The sequence below is a fragment of the Mustela erminea genome, chromosome 20 (assembly GCF_009829155.1).
Source record: "Mustela erminea isolate mMusErm1 chromosome 20, mMusErm1.Pri, whole genome shotgun sequence".
Lineage (NCBI taxonomy): Eukaryota > Metazoa > Chordata > Mammalia > Carnivora > Mustelidae > Mustela > Mustela erminea.
In genome coordinates, this window is record NC_045633.1 from 13534965 (window position 1) to 13554470 (window position 19506).

The following is a 19506-nucleotide window of genomic DNA, read 5'->3' on the forward strand; positions in this document are numbered from 1 at the left end:
TCCCCATAATAAATCTCCTTTCATTTATATATAGATATCTTATTATTCACACATTTGACTATTCACCACATTCATATACACACATATATCGGAAAGATTTATTATGGGGAACTGCTTTGACCAAACCAATGGTATCTATATCCTATTATTTGTATGTGATACATATGAATATATATAAATAATAGGATGCATGCGTGTGTGTGTGTGTGTGCACAGTTCAGTTTCTCTGGAGAATGCAAATACATGGTCCATATCACAGAAGTCTGAATGACTTGTGCCCTGTGCTTTACAGGAATCTCAGGACTAAAGCAGGAGTTAAGTTTCCCTTATTTCTGGGGCAGGAGAACCTGCTTGCTGCCCAGCTCCATATCCCTGGTCATAGCCTTGCAGAGGCATGACCGTTCTGGAGCAGTGAATTCAGGGAGGCAGGAGGCAGCTGATGAAGGTGGCAGGGACTGGTTAGAGACTGTGTGAATATAGGACAAGTCTGGTCTCCCTCCCATGTCCCCCAGTGGTAAACTGAGTAAAAGCTCATCTTTATTAAGTGCATGCTGTTCTAGATACTTGGATAGGGAATTTATTATATCCCTTGAAATTTTTTTTTTAAATTTGTTTATTTTACAGAGAGAGAAATAGGGAGAGGCAGAGGGAGAGGGAGAGAGAGACTCTCAAGCCGACTCCCTACTGAACACATAACCCCACACAGCGCTCAATTCCAGGTCCCTGAGATCATGACCTGAGCTGCAACCAGGAGTCAACACTAACGGACTGCTCCACCCAGGCACCCTGTTCACCCCTTTAATGTTCTCAATATCCTACTGAGATAGGTGCCACTCTTGGATCTCATTTTATAAATGGGGAAACTGAGTCTACAGAGCTTTGGCAACTTGTCCAAGTGATGGCACTGGGATCTGAACCCAGAATACCAGGCCCAGTTCTGGGTATCCTGGAATCTGTGACTTTACGGCTACGACACTCACCGTTTTGCTAACCACGAGCCTGCCTCATGGAAGAATAATCTTGCTTCCTTAACAAGATTTTATCTTCAGGAAAATATCCCCCCAAAACTAAGGAAGACGGACGGTAGAGTGAGAATTATGCAGAGAAACCACTTTTCCGGATTCCTCCTCTCAAAACATCAGGGACTGGGGTGCACACGTAAGGATCAGATTCTCAAGAGGAAATGTCCGAATATCACAACAGGAAGTTTTAACAGAGTCCCAGATTCTCTCCTAAGGCAAACCCTTTTTCTTCTTTAGTGAGGAGGAGGGAGCTGGGGGTGACATGCGACACACTCTGCCAGGCTGTGGCTCTTCCGGCATTCAGCTTGCCTGCTGCATTACCAGGTGCATGGGTCTTGGCCTCTCTAAGGGGCACTGACTTTGGCTGGAGTGCTGGCCAGGCACCAGCCTGTCCCAGAGTTGCACTGGACAAAGAGCCATCCACTTCTCACAGACCTGAGAGAAGACGCCACCAAGCGCTTGACACATACGGTCTCCTGCAGCTGGCCCCCCACCCCACCCAAGCCCACCAGGCAGATGTTACTTGAGCTCATCATGCTGATTCGCACCATGACAATGTAGTGAGATCGTTTGAGATATTAACTAATATTTCTTCTCCTTGTTCTTCTACGATCCCATTCCCGACTACCCAGAGGGCAGCAATCACTTTCAGCAATGACAAAGAGCCAGAGTGTTGGTTTTGAAGCCTACACTGGGCTCTCAACAGCCATAGCAGAGCCCCGAGTCACAAAAGACAAGGCTTCAGCAGTAAGCTCCAGGAATTAGGAAAGAAGGATTAATGAGGTCAGAGCTTGAAGGCTGCCGTGCATCAGGCTCATGCAGTACATAAGGATGTCTGCAAGAATGCTCACCTGATTTGTGTTGACTGTAAGTTCTTTATGATCTGGTGGAAAGACCCTAATTTCTGGGAGAAGATGGATGTGAGTTCAGATCCCAGCTCTTCTGCTTACAAGCTGGAGACCTTGAGCAAGTTACCGGAACTCTCTAACTTTTACCAATCAAATTCAGAATCAAGCAACAACGGTTGGGTGGCAAAGGGTTGAGGGTACCGAAGAGAATCATGTCCAGTACCAATGTCCCTGCCGCACAGTTGGTATTCAACGGATGGTAGCTGTTATGGCTGCCATTGTTAGAAAGGAGAGGTAAATCACATGAGGATAATAAGATTGACTTTGAGGGGTGCAATGCAGAAGTCAAGGAGACAAGGCAGGTAAAAGCACAAACCATTACACGCACGGAGCTTGGCAGGGCTCCCTAAATGCACACTCCCACCTGGGAAGACATAGCACATGGCCACTTGCCTCCCAAATCTCTTTCTACCTTCTTCTCTTGGGCACATGGCCACCCAGCTCCAAACTAGATTTCCCCAGCCTTCTTGGGAGCTAAATTTGGCCGTGTGGCTCATGTCTTGCCAGTGGTATGTTAGCAAAAATGATGCATCCAATTTTCACGTCACCTGACTTGCTTGAAAGAAAATCGCTTGCCCTGCATGTCCTCTTTCCCCCCTTCCCATTGGCTATGACAGCAGCTAACGGTAACAATGCATATGAGGACAGCCCTATAGAGGGTGGTAGAGAAACAGTGTTCAAGGAGCCTGCGCCCCCAGGGACAAGTTTGGAGTAGAGCTGCCCCATCAACCTCTACCACTTCCTCTGGAGACTGTAACAGAGAGATACACTTCTTTCTCTCAACCCACTGTATTTATGGGGCCTTTGGTTCAGTAGGACAGTATTTGCTTTTTACCTATAGAGATATTTTCTGGGTCTCCACATTTTTTTTTCCCCTCCTTCACAAGCTGAATTAAAAGTAAATGGGGGAACAGTTCATTTTTTTTTTTTTAAAGTACCCAGGTATTTCTCTCTTCTTTTAAAATACATTCTCCAAAGCTGGTGCAGGTTCCTGAAACGGTCTCAGCAGGCAGAAACAAGAAAGGCAGGAAAAAAGCCTAGTTTCTCCGACAGGAGAGAGCCAGGGGAGGAGATGGGAAGATTTGTCTTTATGATGAATTAGCCCTGTTCTGGCAGGTTCTGGGCCTTGCTGAAGAGACACAAGCAGGGGGAGTCACATTTGAACCAGGTCCTAATGAATGAAGCTCAGGGCTCCAGGCTCTCCCTGTTGGGCTTCATGTCTTCTTTGAAGTCCTATCTCTCTAAGAAAGAAAATTGTTAAGGGGAGTCCAGAAGCCTGGATCTTTCTTGTCTGAACCCTGAGGGCTCCCACTGTCTTTGCTGGAGAGGATTCTGAAACAGTGCCTGGCTTGGATTTTGCACCAAAACTCTCCAGGCTGTGCCACGAGCCCCTTGGCTGTGACTCCGGGAACCCTCTGTGATTGTCTTGTTGCCGAGAGGACTCTAACCCTGCAGGTCCCTCTGTCTCTTCCCTTAGGCACCCTGCTATGCAGTCACCTCTTTCTGAGAGGCTGCTGAACAAAGATGGACGGACTCATGCCCCAGCCACGGAAACCATGCATCTATTCACCGCCCTTCCATGCATCCGGCATCGCTGCTCCGCAGATGGTGATCATTCTTTTCAAAGGATCCTTGGGTGATTTGCCTTCAGATCGACCTCCCCTCTGATTAAATTCTATACACCTGTTTTTTGTTTGTTTGTTTTTTAATGAAGCAAATAAAGGTTAATTATCCTTGATCCTATGGACTTCCTTCCAATTTGCTATAGCAAAGGATCATCTTGAAGCAGATAATTGTGACATTTGGGATTCTAAGTTAGAATCATGCATGAATGACCTCAATTCTTCACCTTTCCCTGTATCCATGTTCTTCGAATGCGACTTTGAAACTCACCCCAACAGAGGAAAATCTACCCCCCCCACTGGATTCTGAGTTCATCCATGTGACTAATGAATGTTAGGCAACATGACATAATGGACGTTTGAAGAAGCGCTTGCTGGTTTGGGGTCCTTCTTTTGCACCAGTGTCATTATCACGAGATGTCTGGGCTGCCCTCTCTGAGGATGAAAGACACCTGGAGCAGAGCCAAGTCACCCAAGTCATTCTAGCTAAAACCAGCCCGATCAGCCAACATTCAGCCAACTCTCAGATATATGAGTCAACTCAGCTGAGATTAGAAGAATCTCCAGCATCAGCACAGACCCTGGTCTCAGTAAATGCTGCCAAGTAAATGTTAAACCACAAGATTTGGGGCCACTTGTTACACAGCATTTTTGTGAAAAGACTACTGATACAAACACCCATCACTTACCCTACTTCCAGGAAGAGCCCCCATTTTCGATTGGGGAATCCACCTGTCTCCTACTCTTAATCCACGTGGTTTGGATGACACATGCCTCTACTGTCCCACCCCTCAGCTATTCCCCACGGACGACAACCAACTCATTCCATTGCCCTCACTGTAACAATTTGTTCAGAGGTCAGCACATGACAAGGCAAGCCAATCAGAACAAAGCCTGGGATCTTCAGTTATAGAGATGGAAGCGCCAAAGAGATCAATGATCCCCAACCTCCCATTCTACAAGAGAGACAACTAAAGGCATGGGCTCAAGGACCACCAGCTGGGTAGAAGCAGCACTGGATCTAGGACACGGATCTTTTGACTTTCATCTGGTTAATTTTTCTATTTTCCAGTGCCTCTTCAGACAAGACCACAGGATTCCCTTCAAATGTTATGCCCAACTTCATTCAACAACTTATTAATAAAATCCATATTGAGTGTCTACTATGTGCTGAGGACACCATGCAAGGTGCTAGGTGCTAGGGAAGTTTGAAATGAAGATCTTAAAAAAAAAAAAAAAAAGATCTAGGTGGCTTAGCATCAGAGGGGCATATTTTCAAAGCAGAAAAATGTTTATTGAATCTTACACAATGGCATTTTCCTGGAAGTAGAGACTCTCCTTCATGCCCTATGGGTTCCCAAAGAAGCTCATCAAAACTCCAATGCTCACTGTGTGCTTTTTAAAAAAGGCCAACCTCAGGAGCTGGTGGGATTTGATTTTTATTAAAAAAAAAAAAATCCCCTCCATATCTTCCACCTGCTCTGCACTCTCCTGCTTACCAGAAAACCAATAACCCAAATCAGAACATTGGAAAAGGCTGAATTTCATGAAGTAATAGTTTAAGGTTGCCTTTAAGTAGGTTCTTATCCAAAATGTGTGCACTCCGACAGAAGGGCCACCCAAATTATACATTGTCTCCTGCCTTTTGCCTTCTGTAGCATCTCTTGGATGAACATTTATTACTGAGTTACATCAATAATCTAAGACAAAAGAAAGAACCAGAATTTACTGAGTACCTACTGTGTACGAGATGTTCTTACCCATTTCATTGACGTCTCATGCAAACCGTCTTAAACATAGGTGACAAGGCAAAATCATCTCCTCTTTGTGACAAGAGGAATTAAGGCCCAGAGATACTGAGTAATTTGGCTGCCACATTTATCTGCCACAGCTTTAAGTGTCAGGGAGGGACACCAAATCCAAGACTGGCACCTTCAATGTTCCTACTTTCCAGCTGTGGCTCCAGCTCAAACCCTTGACTAAGAAAACAGTTTTATTTCAGCAAACAGCAAAAATACTCATGTTTGGAAGAATGCTGGCATGTAAAATTGGTGTTCTAGGGCAAATCATGTCTAGGGATTGGGTCTTGGAAAAGGCAGGTCCAAACGTTAGTTTATAGAGAATTATCCAGAAATTTCAGTTAAAAAAATGAAAAACTAGAAAATGTTGAGACCCCACGTCCAGTGGTTCTAGTTTCTCTGCAGTATGTGGGCCCAGGATTTTCATTAGTATTGAGCATGGCCAGTGACTCTGAGTGCAGTCTGTAAACCATTCTTTGGAGACTGGGTCCTGGTTCCAGGTCTGAGGTAATTGTCCTGTATGACTTTGGGCAACCTCATTTATCTCAGGGAACTAGGTTCCCTCATCCAGAAGAGCAGAAGGGTTGGATAAAGGGTATTTTCCTCACTGTCATTAAGGTGTATTACTTATATTCTCCTAATGTTACTCCCCCAAACATCACGGAGCATGGGTTTTCACGGCCATTGTTTTGGAAATGGTAGAAATGGGAGTTCAGGTCATGTGAGCGGCTTGTATAAGACCACATGGTCTGCTTCTGATCCAAGCCATCGTGATCGTATCAGTCCTGTACTGACAGTTTCCCCCCAAGTTCACTGCTCCAGCATAGCACTGGAGGAAGCAACAGGTCAGGTTCAAAGATTCATTTTGCAAAATGACCAGATTTCAAAAGACATGGATAGCTTCGCACCTCTTAGGAGAGTCCACTAGGGCCGAGGTAGTGGTGCTTTCTTGGGAGGGGTTTCCAAGAGTTATTGGGGATAACTCCTAGATTATTGCTCCCAAGGCTGGGTATGGGCGGAGCAGCAGGAGGGGCCACTAGGGGGCGGTGTGCATGGGGAAACCTCAGGTAGAGAAAAATGAATAGTGCCAACGGGGGTGTGATGTTTGCCATTTCCAACCCCGGCAGACACGTTTCACCAACCAAGGGAGTCAGATGCAATGCAATCCGGGTGGAAACAGGAAACCCTCATCTTCAGAGACCCTGCCATTTCTCCTTGGCAGCTACCCCTTCCTTCACCAACCTCCCCAGGTGGCACCCATCCCTCCGCCTACTCCTCCGCTCCTGCCCTATGTTCCCAGAGCGGGTTCCTAGCAACATTCGTGCCCCTGGATGTTAAGCTGTTAACTGGTTTCGCAGACATCCAAAGTGTGTGGGAAATGATGTGTTAGTCTGACGCTTTTTGTTAGCACGAGATTTTCCAGAGCCTTTCATTTGCTCACCTGGTAATAGTCCTAATGATACCAGCAATAGGTTTCATGTGGTTATCACTTTCCGAACGCTAGGCAGTGTGACATGTCTTGTACGCATTACCTCATCTTCACAACCTAGGCGGTAGAGGACACCACTGTCCCCATTTTGTAGATCAGAAAACAGGGAGGGGCTCAGAGGGGTCGGTTGACTTGCTGAGGGTCTCGAGAAGACCCAACGAGAAGACCGTGATTGGAACCTAGGTGTGTCTGAGGCTAAGCCCGTCACAGCCTGCGAGTGTCTCCCTTTCGAGAAGGTGGCAGGGTGTGGGAGGCAGGGGCGGTCTGAAAGCCCCAACCTTGTTATCATGCCTCATGGAGTCTCCAGCTCTGGAGGCTGAGTGGGGAACACTAGAGAAAGATCAGTGACTCCAGAGGAACCCGGGCCATCCTTGGGACCCCTCTCCTCCCCAGACAAGGCCTGATAAATACAGACACGTTTAACAGGACAGGTGAAATTAGCCCGGTTTGGGTAGAAAAACCGCTTCCAAGCCCTTGCCTTTGCCCTGTCCCGAAATATTTTCTAAATGCATCAGACAACAATAAGCTGATCTAAGGACAGGGGTGCTGACTGCCGCCAAATGTCACGGGAATCATAATGGCTTTGTTTTTCACAGGGGAGAGAAAAAAAAGTTTATGCCTCAAATTAGTAGGTCTGTCATGTTCCAAATTGTTTGCATTTCTAAAAATGGATGTTGACATGTGAACAGTTATTATCTAATGCAAGACCCAAAAATCTGCCTCTCTCAAGGCAACAACAGGATAGTCAAGGGATCCTCTACAGACACGTGGGTCCACAGCTCTCTCTCTGGGTGCGGGAGGACAAGGAGTCCCCTTCCTTCCCATGCTCCCCTCAGAGCTCAGGTTGCTTCTGAGGCTCTGGAACCTGGTCAGACTCCCCTCTTCAGAAACCTCAGCCCCCAGAAAGATCTCTGGAGACCTAATCAGAGGGTGTCGGCTTCCCAGCATGATTTCTCTAGGGCAGTGGTCTTCAGAGTGTGGTCTCCAGACCAGCAGCATCGCCATGGAGACTGTTAGCAACACAACCCCCTCAGGTCCCCACCCAAAGTCCCAGGAATCAGAAACTCTGGGACGAGACCCAGGAATCTGGGTTTTAACGACCCTCCAGGCAAGGCTGATCCCTGCTAAGCAGCCGCGATGTGAGAACCACCGAGGGCGCACTGTTCCCTCCTCCCCGCTCATAGGCACTCACTCACGACCTTCTATGGTCTCTTTCTTACTTGTCCTTCCTCTCCATTTTCTTCTTTCCATCTTCCACCCACCACAGCTCAGGTCACTGCCCACCTAGGTGACCGCAAGAGCCTCCCAGTGGGTGGCCCCCCTCGAGACCACCCACGCACCTCCAACTTTCGAGAATGTTAGAAATAGTCCTGCCTAGAGCCCTGTGAGACCTTCTCATTTCCCAAGTTCAAGGTCACGGCCTGCCCAGCTGGGTCATCAGAGAATTTAGTGACAACATGATATAAAGGTCCAGCACTCTGGCACACGGTAGGTCGTACAGAGATTCTAGCTACCTTCTGGTCCAGGACCCGGCTGGTTAATTCACAGACAACCTGACCAGACTTCTTAGCATCTGATGCTCACTGTGCCGTCTGGAGAAAGTCGAAAACAGTGACAAGGCTAATGGTTCATGAGACCCTGAGCCAATAACCCAACTCGGGTTTCTCGCCCCCTCAGAAGTTGTGGTTTTCTCCCCTGCATTCATTTACCTTGGGTTTTACTGTTCTGTTTGTGCCGCTTTCTGAGAAAACATTTCCTGGATGTCTTACCTGGGATGCTGTCTGATAGTGACATTTTCCTTCAGGCAGTGAATACTGAGAAGTGAGGGGGTAGCACGTTCTTCAACAACAGCCCCGAGCACAGATATGCCACACACACACACACACACACACACACACACAAACACCTACATGCTGGAACTTGGACGGACTTGCAGGGTCACCCAATGGGGACACATGTGTGGCACCAGGTCACACACAAACACCAGGACTCTTTGTGGCTCCACCGATCAGTGTCAAATCTGACAACACCTGGACGAAAGAGCTAGAAAAAGCTGTTACAGTACCTTTTGGTGACTTAAGCGTCGCCACTGCCCAGTCACCATCAGAACTTCCTAAAAAAATAACAATCGAGAGATGCTGATCTGCTGGCCGGCTTCCCATGTCCGCTGCGCCCTCACCCCCAGGTGCCGCTGCTGGCAGCCCCAGCTGCAGCCTCCTCGGGGCCCCGGGGGACGGGCGAGAGACCAAATGTGCAAATGTGGATCTGCGCACGCGCACCTCCTCCTGCAAAGCCATGCAGCGGCATTGGGACAACGCCCAACACAGGGTCAGAAGAAGTCCCCTGGAAAAGGCCTAGATGTTTTCAGTTATGTTAGGGAGAGATTTCTTAGGCAGGGATCTGGCTCTGAATGTCAACCCTCTAAGAAAGAAAGGAAAATTCGAGTTGCCTGACCTCACTTTGGCCAAGGACAACACTCTGCTGACAAGTGAGACATTTTGATCCTGTTTTTGGCACACTCCCTTGCCTGAAAAGGGTTGGTGGAGGTGGGGAGGAGGTGGGGAGCGAAGGGTGCCCCAAGGTTGGGGCAGTCTCTGCGAACTGCAACTTTATATGCTGGGTGGCAAGTCCCCGAGGGGTAGGGGCTGTCCTCATAGATACTCTGTGTTTGAAAAGTACTGTTGAATGAATGAATGAATTCAAGCTTCTCCATGGAGTCACTTTTCCTAACGGAAGGAAATTCTCCTAAATGCTAAAGGGATCAAGCTGGTTATTTGCGAATCCCAGAATGCTTGGAATTTTGTTTATAAATCACTTTCTCCAAAATTCAAAATTCTTGTTGAATTTCATTTCAAGAGCACTGAATGAGCCCTTGGGGATCACCCATTATTAGCAGATCCCCCTGGTGGTCCCTTTCCTAAAGTCAAAGATGGTAAGAAGGGTGATGACTGCACCCTACCTACCCCTGTCTTTGATAGGCCTTCTCCGTAAGACTGGCTTTTACTCAAAGCGGGGCAAACCCACCCAGGTGTCCAAGCAGCAGCCTCTGCCCATTGGCTGGAAGCCTCGCCAATCAGCGAGAGCCATTAGCTCCCCTTTCCTTTCTCGGGAATCTACCTGGAAAGCCCAAGTCCTCAGCATTTCTGCACAATTTACAGAGCGATCAGGCCGCCAGCTGAGAGGAGTCACAGGGAACATTCTGTGTGATCTGAATGATTACAGAGCACAGATCCGGCCTCATTTAAACATTTCCGGTTGGCCTCCCAGGCATGCCAGAGGACGTTCAAATTACCACGTTCCCCCTGCGGATATGAACTCAACACCCTCATCACTCACAACAGAGGGGAAATGACGGGACAGGATAGTGACAAAGTTAAAATTAAGTGAGACCCGCCCGGGATGACTGGATGTTTCTTCTCCCTCTGAGCCAGGATCATGGACATCTGGAAATAGTGATGCGGCCCCAAATCTTTCTGTGCGGATGGATACAAGCTTGATGGAGTCACTGACTGACTGAGGCCAAAGAGGCCATCTTACTCCCAAGTCAAGTTCATCTCTTGAAGGCAGGAACCAAGCCCATGCTGTGGCCAACCCTGCCCCAACTACCTAAGACGGGGCTTAGCTGTGGCAAGGCACTAACAAGTTTTTCTTCATAAATCCGCTGAAAATAAGGACACCTAATCAGATGGCACACAGGCTTCCAAATATATACTTAACGTCACACTATGCCTGGTGCCACTAGTGGGCATTACAGAAAAATCTGTTGGGTGAACAATTAAACAGTAAAAGGGGATGGATCTAAGGCACTGAGAGGAAAGGAACATGAGGGAACTTTCTGGGTGATGAAATACTTCTTACCCTTACTGGGATGTCAGTTATCCTAGGGCATGTATATTTTAACAATCACACTCTTGTAAAATTATGATCTGCATTATTTCATCACATGTAAGTTATAACTTATCGATGGTAAAATGATTAGACTTGGCATCAGGGGAAAACGTTCAACTTCAAACAAAGAAAAGCAATATTTTAGTAAGCCTTCCCTCCAAGAAAGGGGGGAATGGTACTGCCAAGCCTTTTTTTTTTTTTTTGCCTGGTTATAACCTGATGTCAGAAATTGTTCTCTGGAAGATAGAATCATTTCACGGAAAGAACACAGGATTCTGAACCAGGCAATCCTGAATGTGACTCTTGACTCTTCTATTTGCTGGATGGGTGACCCTGGGAAAACCGCTGAGCCTTAGTTTCGCCATCTCCAGGAATGGGACCAAGACCCTCAAAGGTAGAGTGTTTTGAGAGTTCAATGAAGTTAACCCTCTTCCTGCCACAACTTAAGGAAAAAGATTAAACTAGCAGAAGTCAATCCATGACGGAGGTCCTCATGCATCACTCAGGGTTTTCACGAGTGATTCCTACAGCAAGTTGGAAGAAGGAGTTCCTGCTCTATTGGAGTGCCATGCTGTGGTTCTAAGCAGGGCCATTGGAAACTGTAACATGGTTCTGGCAAAAATCGTCCTTTGTCTGTCGAATAGCATGAGCAAAAAATATTTTCTTATTAAAATTTTGATATAAAAATGAAGGCACCATAGCATTTGATTGATAATGTAAGTATGCCCCGTGTCTTTCTCTCTTTGAGTAGCTAGGGCTCACTGAAGCATCTAAGCGGGACGTGGTCAGGAGTTTAACTTTTAGATGCCTAGAGGGAAAAAAAAAAAAAAACCCAAAACTGGACTTGGGGCCAAGAGGAGGTACATGCCAACACGTGGGCGATCTTCGGTTTGCAGGGGCTTTTTCCAGCTCTGGAGGTGGGAGCCACCCCTCCCTGAGCTATCAGGTAAGCCTTGAGGACATTTTCTCAAACACCCCTGTCTTGTCAACATTGACCTTTGAGGAACCACAAAATGGGTTCTCACATCGTAACTGCCCCTCACACGGGTGGCTCAAGCCAGGAAAGGCATGGGCTTAATTGAGTTTTCAGGTTATATTTCGACTCAATCTCTCACAAGACACACTTCTTATTTTCAATCTGAGTGGGAGATATGTCTAAAATGTTTAAAGCCTCGTTTCTGACTTAGGAAGGAGAGTCAGTTGGATGAAACTGAAGCTTTTTGTGATAGACTGTAGAAGCCATACGGCTCTTCACAGTTCAGGCTAACGATGGGGCAATGCTGACTACAGGTCTTTAGGACAGCTCAGAAAAGTCATTTGCTGCCTGCTCGCTTACTTGTTTGTTTTATCAGATCCTCAGTGTGACTTGGCTTCCTTCTCTGTCTTTCCCATCAAAATGGGATAAACTATCCCTCCCCCCAAATGATGGCTGAACAATTACATGTTAGTCAAAGTACTGGTCTACCTTGGAGATTCAAGGAAAAATATGGCCAACAAACAACTCCAGTCTGAAGACTTTCATATGTGGCTGCATTTACTGAGGGTTGACTGTGTGTTGGGCTAAGCATGTTCTGTGCACTGTATCATTAAAGATTCCCAACAAACCATTATCTGTCTACTTTTATGATCTTCATTTTACAGAGGGAGAAACTAAGACCTCAGGATATTAAGTAATCTCTGAAATTACTCTGTGTTTGAAAAGTACTGTTGAATAAATGAATGAATTCAAGTTTCTCCATGGAGTCACTTTTCCTAAAAGAAGGAAATTCCCCTAAAGGGATCAAGCTTGTTATTTGAGAATCCCAGAATGCTTGGAATTTTGTTTATAAATCAGTTTCTCCAAGTTGAATTTCAGTCCAAGGGCACTGAATGAAATTCAGTGTCCGAGTGAATGAAATTCAAATGTCTGAGTGAGGTCTTAAACTCGGAGGCTGTGCTCAATTCCACCATCTTGCTGATCATCTCAGGCTCCTGACTTGCTGTGGTACCCACCACACATTATTATTCCCTGATTTTACAAATAAGGTGCTGGGAACACTCATTAAGTCCCCACACATGTTAGTGGGTTCTGGGGATGCACTAATGAATGGGACAGACGTGGTGCATGCCTCAATGGGACCTACAATCAAGGGACACCAGATTAAATGTCGAAAGAAAGAAAGAAAGAATGAATGAATGAATGAATGAAACACATCTCTCTGTACAGAGTCTGACGATGTTTAGCGTCTGACATTTCCCTAGGGTGTACTAACCTGTTACTGATAATTGGACAGTGAACCCCTTAGGTCCAAAGACCATTCTTCAGTCACATGCTGTATCCCTGAATCGTAGAGAGAAAGGAGCTTTCTTCAAACAGGAATGAGTGTGATTTCAATATGCAACTAAAATAAAATAAACCAAACCAAACCAAGAGTCACCATCCTTTTCTCTCGGGGTTGGCAGTGAATGGACGGGACATATCTAATGGCCCACAGGTACTCTAATAACTAGAATGAGTGGTATTGTTTCATCTTCTATTTTCAAATTTCCTCACTTTTCAGTCCTCATTTTTCACTTGAAGAAGTTGAGGTCAGAGGGTCTCAGTGACTGGCTCAAACTACCCCATGTTCTGGATATTAAAGCTGCCAAGAGAAATTTATTTTGCGGGGGTATTTTCAAATTTGGCAGCTAACCCTAAAGGCTGTCGAAGGCTCTATTTACTGGAAATTTTTGGAAAATGAGTCTGGATATCAGAGGCTGCCGAGCTTTCAACGGCAAACAATTTTTTAAACAACTCTCCCTGGTGGTAATGATTTCACTAATGAAATGCATTTCATCATCCACACACACATCATGGTGTGAATTATGCCTTAATAAAGAACGCTTCAAAGAACATTTATTATGGGATTTGCATTTCATTTGTGCAGGCAGATGCTGGACACCTGGGTAGGCCACTGGATCAGGCAGTCCCACTGGACCTCCATTCACTAGGAGTCACAAGACCATCAGTGACTCAGATAAAGTTCGTGAACACGCGCAACAGTCAGAGAAGGACAGAGAAGAGGAGAGGCACGTCAGCCATATCCAGGATAGAGGAGGGTTTCCTAAATAAGATCCTTCAGAGTCTTCTAGAAGATCAGGGGTTCCTTACAACTAAGCTCTTATTAGATTCATTATGAAGACAAGCTCATTCATTCATTCAGCAAACATTTCACGAGTTCTCCCTTTGGGGGAAGAAAGGGTTACTTAAGGAGGCTAAGATATATTTTCACACTGCAAATTTAATTCTCAATGCCCTGCAGACATTTGCGAGGCACAGGATCCCTGTATAAATCCTTGCTAAAAATCAAGGTGCATTGTGGGACCATCCACCCATTATTTACCCAAATAGCTACTGAGTTTTGATGGGGGACAAGACACTGGGCCGAAGCTGTTTAGGGTAATGTCACCAGTTCAAAAAGAAAAAGATGTCTGGGCTGATTTTTTTTTTTTCATGCCAAAAGAAGAATCAAATAGAACCAGCAGATGTCATTTATCACCTAAATGCAAAGCCCAGGAAGGGGGGAGGCACCCAACAGTGTATGAAGGCTTTGCAGCTACATGGGTACAGATGCCCTGACTCTTTCTCTCCTAGGCAACAGCCCTCAGCTCTTCCTACTAATATCTGAGTCTATTTGAACATGCTTAGAATGCATACGCTGTGCAAACACGGAATATGGAACGGAGGGAATCTGTGGTCACGGGGTCAATGTACTTGAGGGCTGAGTTGGGCACAGATATTCAACAGGAAATGTGGGAACTGGCACATAAGTCCTTGTGGGGCTTGGGATTTAGAAAAGTCTGTGTCGGCCCACATGAGCTGTGCCCTTGGTATTAGAAATTTGGTTCGTCTGTCTTTGAGTGACTCCATCTAGAAGTCCTACGAGATGGGGGGGAAATAGGAATTCCTGAAGACCCTTGTGGTCCCAATGCTTGCCGAGTTCCCAGTATGCCCCTGGCCCTCTGCTGAGCACCAAGATGCTTGTTTTAGGCCTCTGGTGTCGGGAGACCGTGGTCCCCACAAGCATCATAGACACGTGACAGTGGCTTTGGTTTCTGGTGTCAGTGTGTAATGGAATTAAGATATTTGACTCTGGAATCGATCAGCGAGTGTCTCCCACCCCATCTCAGATGAGGGAAGAAATGAAGACAAATAGTGGATAATAAAAGCAAGCACGGGGTCTGGGAGTCTTGCGTCTGCCTGAAGTTTGGCTTTGCTAAGGCTGTGGCTTCTACCCCACAGAACTCCTACATGATCGATGCATTCAGGAGCCTGGGTCACCAGCAGGGTCGCCGTCACATTCCCTCATGCGTGAGCTGGGGTGAGGAGCAGGGGTGTGGGAGGCTAGTGGCAGGGAGGTAGCTCCTGGAGAAATTAAAAACCCATAGGCTGCTTGATCTGGGGTAAATGAAATTAGACCCCTTGAGGCTCAGTCTACGAATCTGAAAATTGGGATAATAACTGTACCCTCCTCTTCGGACCCCTGTGAGAAGATGCGGCGGGATGTATAAAAGGCCCAGGGCAATGTCTGGCACTTTGATAAGAGCCTAGTTAGCACAAGAGCCAGGCAATGCACCCCATCCTGAAGCGTGGAAGCTGCCTGAGGTGGGGGCGTGCAGCTATCGACATCTCAGAGATGGGGTGACTGTGTGGGGGGGGTGACCCACTAGAGGCCAATGCATTTGGAGACTCAGTGTCCTGTCAGTGTCCTCAGTGGATGACGAAGGGGCTGGGCTGTTGGTCAGACGCAAAGAGCCTCCAGGCCCTCCTCCCAGGGAAACAACCCCCACATGTGTCCCCCACTCACCCACCCTGCCCCACGTGGCACGGCGGGACTTGATCCAGTCAGAGAGGAAGCAGCCCAGGGCCTCTGCTTCCCGGCAATCTGGGCCCCAGGTAAAGAGACCCAGAACACGTGTGAGCGAGACAGACAGAGAGGGAGAGAGAGAGAGAGAAAAGAGACAGAAAATTATGGTGAGAGTGGCAGAGACAGAGAGAGACACAGATTTTGAGAGAGAAGAAGAGAAAGAAAAGGAGAAGTAGGAAGAAAAAAAAAAAAACACGACAGGATGAGAAAAAAAGCAGTCGGAGGGAAAGGGAAAAAAAGCACAGAAAAGGAGAGGAGAAACAGAATAGGACTCACCGACTGCCTTCAAGGAGGCATACTTGTTGAGCTCTTTGCCCGGGGGCTGCTGCTCGTAGGGGTTGGAGATCTGGCCCAGGCTGGGGTACGAATGGGGATGGCCCATCTGCTGGAGCAAAGGCGAGGTGGGCACTGCGTTGTTCATCTGGGTCGTGTCTGCAAGTGAAGAGAAAGCAGGGCGTGGTCACAGGTGGAGCCGGACGTTGTACGCATGCCCACCATCGCCGGATCCCCAACTGCCCACCCTCTGGGGACACAAGAGGCAGAGCAGCAACGGGCTCCAGGACCCTCCCTAGAAAGCAGCTGAGCCTGGATGGGCTAAGGGCAAATATATATATGCATATATGACTAACTTCAATAATAATCAAGGAAATGTAAGTCGGAGAGTGAGAATGAGAAGCCATTCCTTTGCCAAGAGATGGGCAAACGTTACAAGGATGGAAGGGCCACCAGACTGGCAAAGATGTGGGAAACGGGCCCGTCTCATAACCTCACGCCGGTGCCCAGTTTGCCACATTTGCAAAAAGGAAGGTGGCAGTGGGTCTGGAAATGGAAAGTGAATGTGTACTTGGACCAAACGATACTGCTTCTGGGGACTGAGCCTACAGAAATAGTTTCAGAATACATAGATATTTGTTCAGAGATGGTTTTCGCACCATTGTCTATAAAGAGTGACCAAAGTGCACAGGCAGAGAAACAAACTCAACTCCGTAAAGATGGAAATTCTTCAATAAATTAATGTACGTCCATATTACATACACAATGTACATTCATATGATGGGATATTCTGCAGCTACTAGGGGAAAAAATGTGTTTAAAAATGAATTAACTCTAGGGGTGCCTCGGTGGCTCAGTCCGTTGAACCACAGACTTTTGATTGCGGCTCAGGTTGTGATCTCATGGTCGTGGGATCCAGCCTCGTTCAGCAGGGAGTCTGCTTCTCTCTCTCAAGCTAATTAATTAATTAATTATTTTAAAAAAATTAGTTAACTCTATATATGCCAACCTGGCTAGTTTTTGGGGGGTCCTTTTGCTAAGGGAGAAAAAGCAAATGTGAAAGTAATGCATCTTTGTTAAAGAAGAGGAAATCTATTGCTTGCATGGTGAGATTTGCAAAAACAGAAAAAGAAATAAGCCAAGACACAAAAACCAAGTATTGGCTACTTAGAGGGAACTGGATTCGTGGGGAGAGAGGTTCAAGACGTCTACTGGGAGACAAGAGTCTCGGAGCTGAGATCCAGAAATCTAGATGTGTTTATACTTGTGGGTGGAGGTGGAGGGTGCTGGGGAGGGTGCTCAGGTCAGAGAGAAGGGCATGGCTACAAGCCCTGAAATTGGAGGGGATGCAGAGTTAGGAGTCCAGGGCGCCCCCTCACGTGGCTGCAGAGCGGGAGTGTGAGTCAAGTGGAAGCAGAAGGGGCTGGACAGGCTGGCAGGGCCCAGGAGGCCTTGGAAAGGGTTTCCCCATAACCCCAACAGCAGTGGGATGGGCGGAGTGAAGGGGAGAGTGAGGCAAGGTGGAGTCCAGATGAGGCGACTATGGCTCAGTTTCAGGCAGGAAATACAGGCTCTCGCCAGCTTCATGAAGCACTCGGCCAGATCCAGAGAAACATGGCAGTGGGTGCTGGTGCTGTCTTGAGAGATCTCTGTTACTGACCATGTGTGCCCGTTCCTGAGCTGCTGTGTTGGCTGTGCACAGCTCCCAGCTGCCCCCCAACACCCAGGAAGTTATTCTGGGGAACCACTGCCCTGGCTTTAGTGTCTTTCATGCACCTGACCCTCAACACCTGGGGTGGTCGGCCAGCAGAGTGTGGCTGACCCTAGGACACACAGCACACAGACCAGCCCTCTGCCTCAAGGTCGGGATGCTTTATGAGGTAATGGATGTTCTAGAGCTCCCAGGGATTAGAACAACGTTCTTTCGTAAAGTGCCGGACTGTAAATAGTTCAGTCTTTACAGGCCACACAGTCTTGTTACAAACACTCAACTCTGCCCTTACAGCAAGAAAGCGCAGACATGATGTCAATGAGCGGGTGTGGCTGTGTACCAATAAAACTTTATTTATAGAAACAGGTGGCTGCTAGTTTTAGTCCAAGGGCCAAAAAAATTTTTTTTTTTTAGGATTAAAAAATTTTTTTTAAGTATTTAAGAAAATTTTTTATAAACACATAATGTATTTTTATCCCCAGGGGTACAGGTCTGTGAATCACCAGGTTTACACACTTCACAGCACTCACCATAGCACATACCCTCCCCAATGTCCATAACCCCACCCCCTTCTCCCAACCCCCCTCTCCCTGGCAACCCTCAGTTTGTTTTGTGAGATTAAGAGTCACTTACGGTTTGTCTCCCTCCCAATCCATAATTTGACCACCCCCAGTCCAGACTTTATCTGAGATGGAGACCCCATCCTTGAGCAGCTCCTTTATCTTTCCTGTTTTGTTTCCATTACAACTTGAAAGGGGCGTGTGTGTGCGTCTACATCTGTGTGTCTGTGTGTGTCTGTTGCACTCCCTCAGTCTCATACACCTGACCCCCTCTTTCAAGTGCTGCTTCTACACAACCCAATCCATGACAGATACGGAGTATGTCTGGCTTTAGAAACCAGTACACCCCTATGGAAAGAGGCAGGGAGACTACAGCTAAGACACAGAGATAAGAAGAGCACTTCTCTTACTGCACATGCACACAAGACCGCTGCACAGTGGCCGGGTTACCAAACATATGCCACATAACCCAGCCTCTGGCCAACATGGAAGGAAGAGGGTGTATCCTTCCGCGATGATAGCTTCTTGGCTGAGAATCAGCAGGGCACCAGGAAGCCCCAAGCTTAATGAAATCATGGAAGAGGTGTTGCATAAGGTAGAACTTTTGCTGAAGCGTGGACCCCAAGATCCTCTGGCATGTTCCCCTCCAGAACAATCTGCTGGGGAGGTCTGTCTGCTCTCTCTGGGCATGTTAGGCCAGACATGTTTTATGCCCAAATGCTGGTCCAGCAGGAGCAGTTACCCTACGTTCTCACTGTGTGCTGGTTCTGTGGTTTTGTTTTGTTTTTCACAATCTCTTTTTCTCTGACAAGTACTAGCTGTGTGTGTTCAGAGCTAGTACGTCCTCTGGCACAGCGCACCAGGCGCATCTGAGTCACGTGATGAGCCGCCCATCATGGCGACTCTCTTAGTCTAGGTTTTCCCAGAAGTCATTGAGATAAGGACTCAAACAGGAGCAAATCTGGGAGGGAAGCTCAAGGGATACTATAGAAAAGGGGTAGGAGAGGAAGACAGGGAAATGAAAGCAGATACAACTTCAGTGAACTAGAGAATAATCCTATTTTGGAATTCCAGTAAATGGTGTCGAATGCCTGTCTCAGAATTCTGTCACCCCATGGGGAAATGAGTCTCTTACTATTTATTTCTACACCAATTCCCATCAGTCATCAGATGACGGCTGCTTCTGGAGGACAGTAAGGCCTTAGCACTTGCAACCCTCCATGTTCCGGGGGGCAGAGTGTGCTCTGGCACCACAGAAATTCTTACTGAGACGTGTAAGAGCTGGTATTTGGAAATCAGGCCAGTAACTCACGCCTCTGGCCACTTTAAGTGAGCATGGGATCCAAAT

General features: G+C 47.1%; 1 protein-coding gene across 2 annotated transcripts in view; it reads right to left on the minus strand.

Annotated features, from left to right (window-relative positions):
• The window catches only part of SHISA9 (shisa family member 9), a 274953-nt gene that overhangs the window by 10043 nt on the left and 245404 nt on the right, over positions 1–19506 (minus strand). Inside the window, exons 3-4 of one of the 2 annotated variants that reach the window (XM_032328129.1) lie at positions 15891–16046; positions 8906–8953 (exon numbers count right to left, since the gene is read on the minus strand). In XM_032328129.1, coding sequence (XP_032184020.1) covers positions 8906–8953; positions 15891–16046 — 204 coding nt within the window. The remainder of the gene's footprint in view (positions 1–8905; positions 8954–15890; positions 16047–19506) is intronic. The other variant, XM_032328130.1, reaches the window with a different exon arrangement.